At 40.2% G+C, this 9,162-nt stretch overlaps 1 protein-coding gene across 1 annotated transcript; it reads left to right on the forward strand.

Annotated features, from left to right (window-relative positions):
• Positions 1-7,782: 7,782 nt before the first annotated feature.
• LOC118740303 (ragulator complex protein LAMTOR3 homolog) lies at positions 7,783-8,834 on the forward strand. The gene is made up of 3 exons (XM_036471787.1): positions 7,783-8,304; positions 8,375-8,567; positions 8,628-8,834. Exons 1-3 carry the CDS (start codon positions 8,219-8,221, stop codon positions 8,763-8,765), a joined length of 417 nt encoding a protein of 138 aa, XP_036327680.1. The 5' UTR covers positions 7,783-8,218; the 3' UTR covers positions 8,766-8,834.
• Positions 8,835-9,162: the final 328 nt, after the last annotated feature.

Genomic DNA, 9,162 nt, shown 5'->3' on the forward strand with positions numbered 1-9,162 from the left:
GCGCCAGTGTGGTCGCCGGGGACTAGTAGGACGCTGTGGACGAAGCTTAAGACTGCACAGAACACCGCACTTAGGACAGCGACAGGATGCCTCCTGATGTCGCCCGAACACCATCTTCACGGCGACGCGCAAATGCTCCCCGTAAAGGAGCACAACATAATGCTCTGCAAGTAGTTCCTGATCGGGAGCCGCAGAAGTGGCCACCCAAACAGACAGCTGCTTGCAGAGGAGCCCTCCCCTAGGCACGTCAGGAGGCATCTATATGAACTGACAGACGACGTCCAGAGGTTCATCAAGCAACCTCTGGACCGACAGCTTACCGACTGGCCCTGAACGGCATTCACAGGGAGTCAGTCTCGAGTTATGCAGACTCTAGACCTGTGAATGCCGTTCTAGGCATACCGCCCCCCGGACACAGACGTGACGGAGCTTCATCTGCCTCGGGAGACAAGAACGACACTTGCACAACTTCGCTCCGGCTACTGCAGCAGGTTAAACTCCTACCTGAGTAGATTGAATGAGGGTGTGCCAAATGAGTGTCCGGCATGCGGAGAGACCACACATGACTCGAAACATCTCTTCGCATGCCCGGAAAATCCGACAACCCTAACGGCCTTGTCCTTGTGGACCAACCCCACAGAAGCTGCACGCTTCCTGGGGCTGCCGTTAGTGGAACTTAACGACAACGACTGAGATACCAACCGTCCTGGGCGGGGTTGTTGTAGCCGCTACAACAACAACAACAACATTTTCTGGACACACTCTGCAATACCTTTCCAACTATATCTCAAACATGTCGTGTATATATAAGCGAGTCATTTCAGCATGCTACTGTGGCTTCTTTCGTCACTCGCGCGCACTGCCGTGCGCTGTGATGGCGAAACTACGCTAAACCAAGTGGGTTATCGGGATAACCAACTCAACAGCCTTATGGGCTGTTTTTGCTTACGCGTAAAAGCACATTTTGCGCATTTAGCTCTAAATGCTACTCTAAATGTACATTTATCCATACAAAATTCGTCACCTAAATGCAACTCCATTTTTGCATTTAGAATCTAAATGCTAAAAGCAACCCTGTGATCTTCCAAAATTTCCACGATTCGAACATGGTTTAATGAGAAGAAGTGGCAACATTGCTTTTTCGAGTATACAGTCGCTAGCTGCGTTTCAGTGATCGCCGATCGAGATTTCATTTATTATTTTACATTATTTGGATAAAGAAAAGTTACGCAAATTAAACATCGATATGATGCTGATAGAAATCTGGATTAATTTGTGATCAACTCTGTTTGCTTTGTTTCCTAATTAAGTGTGGAAATTATAATTGACAGCACCGACAAATGAATATATACACAAACAAATGTTTGGTTATGGTTAAAATAATTCAAGTTTTTGTATTGAATTTTCGGTTTAGAATTTATTTTTTCCTTTTCAGTAGGGATTTTTGGACATTATCTTTTCCGTGAGAATTTATCGTAATAGATACGGATCTGAATAAGCGACTGGAACACGGCTGTTTGTCAAAAGCATACGATTTCGAACTCGCGTAAATGTACATTTGCTAAATGCGATAGCATGAACGCTCTTCGAAAACATATGTTCGAAAGTGCTAAATGTTGCATTTTAAATGCAGCAAAAACGCTGCATTAACTACGTGCTTAGCCCCGGTGGGGACATGGTATTATTTAGAAATGAAATGACTTTAGTGTGAAATTATACAGAAAATATGGCAACACTGTCCTAATCTGAATCAGGTGTTTTCTAAGTGCTATTGGGCGATTTCCTGCGAAGATTTTCAAGAAGCCATTTTGGATTTAATTGCGTTTCTTTCAAACTTTTCACAGAAAAATTTTTTCTTGTGACTGAAATATTTATTATTTAAGAATTTGTGGAAGTATTAGTTTTACCTTAAGTAACAAACATTTTAGTGTTCCTTCCTGCATCTTTTGGTAAATTTTTGCCGGTTTTGGTACGAAATTCAAAGAGGTGAGTGCTTGGCTTTGGTTTTTGATTGTCTGTTTAATTTAAAATGCCGGGCGCTTCGGCGTCGGAGTGGAGCGGTGACCCGGGTGGCTGTGAGGATCCTTTGGATTCAAATGGGTCGCTCGATGGTTTCGCTGTGAAACGAAAACGACGTAGACAGAAAAGAAATAGGGGTAAAGCTGATGAAGAAAGCGCGCGTAAAATGCCAGCCTTTCAAGGCTTGTTAGTTCCGAAGGGTTCGGTGATTAGCGATATTCTTGCGATGCAAGAAAGTCCATTTCCAAGTTCTAACGTTGGAATTAATGAAAATGGGTCAGTTTTGTCGTTGAGGTCGGAAAATGCTGTGCAAAATGCAGGGGCTGTTAATAAAGTGCAGTCGTACATAACCTCAAATGGTGAGCGTGTTATTCAGGTTGGTAGCAATGACGAGCGGTCCCCCATAACTTCCGAAGTTATGGCGGTGGCATCGGGTGGTGTCGAGGATAATATAACCTCAAATACGACAGGTGGTGGCCTGACTGAAAATAATTTGCAGATTGATAGTGGTGCAGGAGTGCTGACAAGAAAAATGAGTGGTAACGATATTTGTAGTTTTCCAGTGAATTACAAGGGAGCTTTTGCTGTACTATTAGATACATCCAAATCTAGTATTTTCGATAACAAGTATGCAAAAAATGGAGTCTTTCTGTGGAATAAGATTAAAAATTTCGGTATTCAAGATCTAAAAGAGATACGAGCCGTAGGCAGGACGCTGTATAAGATAGTGTTTCTATCAGTAAAAGCTGCGAATGAGTGCTTATGCAATGTGAATTTGATTAAAGCCAACATAAGAGCTTTTATTCCTAGGTCGTTTGTTGAAACGTGCGGTGTAATTCGGTACATACCGGAGGAGCTCTCTGATGATGAAATTCTGGACAATATTAAGTCGGACATAAAGGTGACTTCAGTTTACAGAATAAAGAGACGTGACAGAGAGAACAGGACTAATTTTATACCTACCCAGACAATAAAATTGAGTTTTGAAGGCGATCAATTGCCTGAAAACATACAAATTTATTACACAAATTGTAAAGTTTTGCGTTATTTTCCAGCTGTTAAGCAATGTTTTAATTGCGGCAGACTGGGACACACGAGGTTGGGGTGTAGGTCGAAGACCCGTTGTATTCTTTGTGGGACCGAGGGAAAATGCAATGAAAACTGTGTGAACAAAAAATGTATACTGTGTGGGGATTCCAAACACGTTTCAATAAATAGCAATTTGTGTCCGAGGTGGCAAAAGGAGAGGGAGATTGTTGAGGTGATGACAATAAAAAAATTGACTAAGAAGGAGGTGTATGAAACGTATACGCAGCTTAACTCGTACAATCGGTTTCAGGCGTTAGCTGACTTTGAGGAGGTTTTTCCTCCAATTGGAGAAGAGGGTAGTAAAGTGGTGAACGTGGATGCAGAAATAAATAGGCGGTTGGTTAGGAAAAGCTACAGCTCAATACTTCAAGGTCCAATGCAGGTGGAGAAGAGGTTACCTTCAAGGCCACCAAAAGTTAAGAGTCCAATTATTCCAGTGTATCAACGACCCGAATGGACAAAGGTGTCTGAAATAGAAAAGATTATTAATTTACTATGCAACAGGTTTGACATTGGAAGAGATGATCCGCTGATTTCTGTAATAGCAGCCTTAAAGTATCAGGATGGACGATGTGAGGCTATTGAGGAAAGGATGGACAGGGTTCGTAATAACAATAATTATGGTCAAAATACTTCAATATAATTGCCAGAGTTTAAAAACAAATAAAAGTTACATTGATAGTTTCGTTGTTCATAATGATATAGACATAGTTGCCCTACAAGAAATTTTTTCGCACGATGACAGTAAAGAGGACCACAAACTTTTAAATTTTAGACTTTTGAAAAAAACCCGGCCTGATGGGTATGGGGGAGTGGCGATTGGTTTTAAGAAGGACATTAAATTTAGGAAAGTTAAATACCAGACATCGTATGACATAATAATTGCAAAAACATTAAATTTAAATTGTAATCTGACGATCTGCTGTGCCTATTTTCCGCCGAACATTGCGGTTGCAGTTTTTGAGTCGGAGGTTTCCAGTCTGTTGTTGTTTCTGAATGCGCATAATAATGTTCTTTTGTTGGGGGACTTCAACGCGAGGATGACTAGGTGGGGTGATACGGTTGACTCTGTTAGGGGAAAAACCTTGTGTGATCTGCTTGAGGGTTCGCGATTGAGATGCTTGAATGATGGTTCCAGGACTTATTTTACGACGTCGGTACTAATGGGAATAGGACACAGTAGTGTTCTTGATCTTGCTTTCACTGACATGACGGACAATGTAAAGTGGATGTGCAAGAGGATGTTTGTGGGTGGTAGTCATCACTGTCCTGTGATGGTTGACGTAGATAACATCACAAAGCAGCCCCGCTACTTTGTTTCGAAAAATCTGTTGTATAAAAATTTGGGGAAGGTTAGAGGTGTTAGTAGTATTGGGGATCTGACTGAGGCTTTGGATGTAGCTAGACAAAGTGCTACAATTGATTTAAACGAATTTAAGCACACTCCCAAGTCGTGGTGGAACGAGTCCTTGGCTAAAAAATACAGGCTACTGAATGCGGCGCGTTGTAAAGCTAGGAAAACAAGGAGATTTGAGGATATTGAAGTGGCGTGTCAATTGTTAGACGAATGGAAAGCAGCGGTCAAGGAGGCAAAAAAAGCTAACTTCCTTGAAGCAGTTGAGGAGTTAAGTGCATACCCAAATACGAAAAGGGCCTGGGTGTTCATAAATAATGTGAAAAATGTACAAAAGAATTCAGTATCGCAGTGGCTTTCTGAGAATAATGCTGCGTATTTAGACTTTCTGTTGAACCAGATAGTTAATAAACATTCCCCATCACTTTTTGAGATGCTAGACAATTTACCGTCGACGTCGGGTCGATCTGACTTGGTTTGTGATCATATCTTTTCGCGGCTTTCACTGCTAATAGGGAAAAAGAAGTCCTCAGCTGGAGGAGAGGACAAAATTACTTACAAGATGCTTAAGGCTCTCCCCGAGGGAACTGTTGACACTTTGATAGGTCTTTTGCAACAATTTTTTGATAGGAATCAAATTGATGACTCCTGGCGTAGGATTAAAATTGTACCGATACCGAAGGGTAATGGCAGTTTAGAGAACATTGAAAATTTCAGGCCGATTTCTCTAATTTCGGTCATGGTTAAAAGTATCAATATGGTTGTCAAGGAGCTGTTAACTGATTACTTGGAATCGAACCAACTCATCCCTTCTAGGTGTTTTGCATATAGAAGAAATAAATCGACTGCAATGTGTTTGAATGAGTGTATGCAGGTAATAGGTTGTGAGAAACAAAATAAAAAGAAAGTTTTTATATGTAGTATTGATCTAGCGAATGCTTACAATTGCGTGGACATTGTCCAGCTAGTGAAACTGCTGAATGAATATAAGGTGCATCCCAAAATCTATAGTTGGATTTACAATTTTCTCCACAGGAGAACTCTGATCCTTGGAAAAAGCGAGATTTGTGTGGAAAATGGTTTACCGCAGGGTAGCTGTCTTTCACCGGTTTTGTTTAACACATATACAGCTGAATTACATGGCTTAGAAGATGAAAATACTCACATCTTCCAATTTGCAGATGACTTTCTACTTGTGTCTACTAACAGCACGACAACAGGGGCTCTAAATAATTTGGGGAATAAGCTGGCAGCATTTCAGAGGTTATGTTCTGGGAGGTGTTTAAAAATAAACATAGCTAAAACGAAGTTTATGTACATGGCAAAGGGTTGTAAGAACTCTTTTTCCTTGAAGTTAGATAATGTTGACATTGACCGAGTAGGACAGTTGAAGTTTCTGGGGAGGATAGTTAGTGCTTCTGGAGCATTGAAAGATCATGTGGTGAAGATTAGAAAGGAAATTGTACCAGCTACGAACTTAATTAGACGACTCACCTCCATTAAGGCGGGGCTATTGCCAAAAGTTTCGTTGAATATTTACAGGGCCTTTGTCAGAGCAAAGGCTGAGTATGGCTGCACAACCTGGGCAAATGCTCCTTTTGGTTATAACAAAAGATTGGCGGTGATTGTTAATGATACGTTGCGACGGTGTATTGGGGTGCCTCCGAGTGCACCGATTCATTCGAGGTTTGTGCTTGCTGGTGAACTGCCTCCCTTGTTTAGAGCAAGGTGGTTGACGGCAAAAGAGCTAGTTAAACAATGGTTCCACAATTCGCATTTTAAGGATTTGCTTACAAGCAAGCCGCAAATAAATACCAGCTATAGTTTTATTTACAATAGATACAACACGATATTTGATAAGATAAACATAAATGTCAATTTCAGTAGGCATCCTTGCCTGACTGTGAAGAAATCAAGTATTGCCGGATCGAAGAAAAACATCGCGAGAGACCAACTGATTGCGATTTATAATGAGATGAAAAGCTCACTGATTGATGAGGGGTTTTATATTTATTCCACGGATGCCTCGTGCACCGGGGATGGGGTAGGATGTGGTGTGTATGATTTGCAAGGTAATGTTTCCTTTCTGTATAGGCTGGAAGAGAAATATGCGTCGATCACTGGAGAGCTTGTTGCAATCAGACAGGCGGTGGCGCTTATTGCCAAACAAAAAAGAACTAAAGCAGCAATTTTTTCAGATAGTTTATCTGCCCTCGAAGTCTTAGATAAGGATTCGACAGAGAATTTTTTGGTATCGGATATACATAAATTATTGTATGCACAGAGGGAAACCTTGCAGCAAGTTCGTTTTATATGGGTCCCAGGTCATGTGGGGATTGGGATAAACGAGAAGGCTGATCTGGCGGCTAAAACTGCCACCTCGGTTGGCCAAATCATTTCTATTGGTCTCACTCCATATGAAGCTCTTCTCAGGCTTCATGATGCTATTTGGAGTGAATGGAATTTTGAGTTTAAGGAATTGAATCAGTCAGTAGGGAAGAAATTTGCTGAGTATTCCCCTGAAATTGTGAGAAAACCATGGTTTAATGATAAAAGGCTTAGAATGAATAGCATGGAAATTAAGCTGATAAATAGGCTCATGCTAGGTCACACTTATTGCAACTACTATTTGAGTAAATTTAATCCTGGGCGCCTGGGTCACTGCTCTACGTGTAACTCCCCGGAAACTGAGGAACATGTAATTTTTGAATGCCAAGCACTTGAGGTGATGAGAAACAATTATGAAATTTTTAGCAAATTCAATGGCTTGTTGGAGCTATTGAAATCCAACAATCTTGATTATTATAATGAGCTTATAACCTTTCTTATTGAAGCAAATAGGATTAATGCGTTGTAACTAAAAGATGCGGGATTGAAAGACAAAAGAAAAATGTACATACAAAACTATAATAAGCGTTAGATACTAGGATATGCATATAAATTTCAATTTTCCAAAATGTTATGTAAATGTTGAATATACATAGTGGATTTTTCATCAGTACAAAGTACAAATATTTAAACACAAGTAGTGTTAATCTTAGGTTTTAGACCACATTACTCATGCATTAATTGTCTTGAGATGTGAATGTAGATAAATACTGTTGAAAAGTTGTTAAGAATATTGATGACTTTCTATGGGGAAAAATAAGCCCAAAGTGGGACAAAGGGATAGTAAAGTAATAAGTAAAGAATTGTGGGCTAAAATGGGTATATCTCAATACACCCACAGATATAGTCTAAGGTTTAGAGTTTAGAAGTTAGATTTAAGTCTGAGTTTTAAATCTCCTAACTAATTATTTAAAGTGATTAAAAAAAAAAAAAAAAAGACTAATATTAATTGTGTGAGGAAAAGTTTGGAAGGTTAGAAAAATTTTAAGTAACACCTCATCTTGAGGTATGGCAAAGCCACAGATTGACACACTGAAACCTGGAAGTTGCCAGCTCGCAAAAGAGCTATTGTGCTGTTGCTGTCAAGTAAAGCAGCTGCATATCTACACGTATACATCGGAGTCGAGTCGGTGCAAAAGAATGGCAAATTATCTTGAGGAAGCGCATTGAACAATAATCTGAAGGAAACCTGGCAGTTTAAGGGAAATTGTAATCCTTGCCATTTACGGATCTACGGATATAGATCTAACGATATCCAAAAAAAAAAAAAAAAAGTGCTATTGGAGAGCTGGAAAGTTGAGATTGGATGAATTCTTTCTTTTTCTTTCATAGAGACGCCTTGGTTTATTACTGTATATACTGTGTTTCATGGTAAAGCATTTGCAAATATTTTGGAGTGGCCTTTATAACATGACCGATGAAGTTAAGAAGTATTTCAATGGATTACTGCACAAGTGGGTATTGACCTTCATTCTTTTGGATATACGTATTTTTAATATAATATACCATATTTTCTTTCCATAGGGTCAATGGTTTATATGTAATACAAGTCACGGACAGAGATGGAGTGCCACTGCTGCGCGTGAGTCAGAATAAAAATTTAGATTTTGCACTAATGCCTTCTTTCATTCCCACATTTGCTACTGCCAGTGAGCAGGCCGGGAAATTGGGTTTAGGACGTAACAAAGTAATTATTTCCATGTATTCAAATTACCAGGTTGGTGCGAAAAATTGTAAAGTGCTTGAAAACATTAAGTGTCCTCACTTTTTATTACAGGTGGTACAAATGAATAAGCTACCCTTAATTTTAACCTTTGTTGGCGGCGAGCACTGCAACACGGGCCATATTTTAGCTTTGGAGCATCAATTAGATGTTCACTTGGGAGACATCAAATTAGCTGTAAACGAAGCGTAACATGAAAGACTTACAATGTAGGCTACAGTTAATCATATTGCCCAATATAATTAAATTATGTGCAAGTTACTTTGTTCTTCTTGATTGATTGGCGCTGTAACCGTCTAAGCGATTCTGGCCGAGTCCAACAAAGCCCAACAGGCGTTTCTCTTCTGCGCCAATTGGAAAGGCCAAGTGAAGCCAAGTCCTCTATCTGGTCTTTCCATCGCAGAGGAGGCCTACCCCCTAGCAGCATCGCGCATTGTATACTTTCAGAGCTTGAGCGTTTTGGTCCATGCGTATGACATGATAAAGCCAGCGGAGCGGCGCATTATAACTATAACGTTGTTAAATTCATACAGCTGATCGTTCCAACGTCGGCAGCAATCTCCATCGCCAACGGGAGCACTCCATAATC

The sequence above is a fragment of the Rhagoletis pomonella genome, unplaced genomic scaffold (genome assembly GCF_013731165.1).
Source record: "Rhagoletis pomonella isolate Grant_MI unplaced genomic scaffold, Rhpom_1.0 Rhpom_scaffold_00006, whole genome shotgun sequence".
Classification (NCBI taxonomy): Eukaryota; Metazoa; Arthropoda; class Insecta; order Diptera; family Tephritidae; genus Rhagoletis; species Rhagoletis pomonella.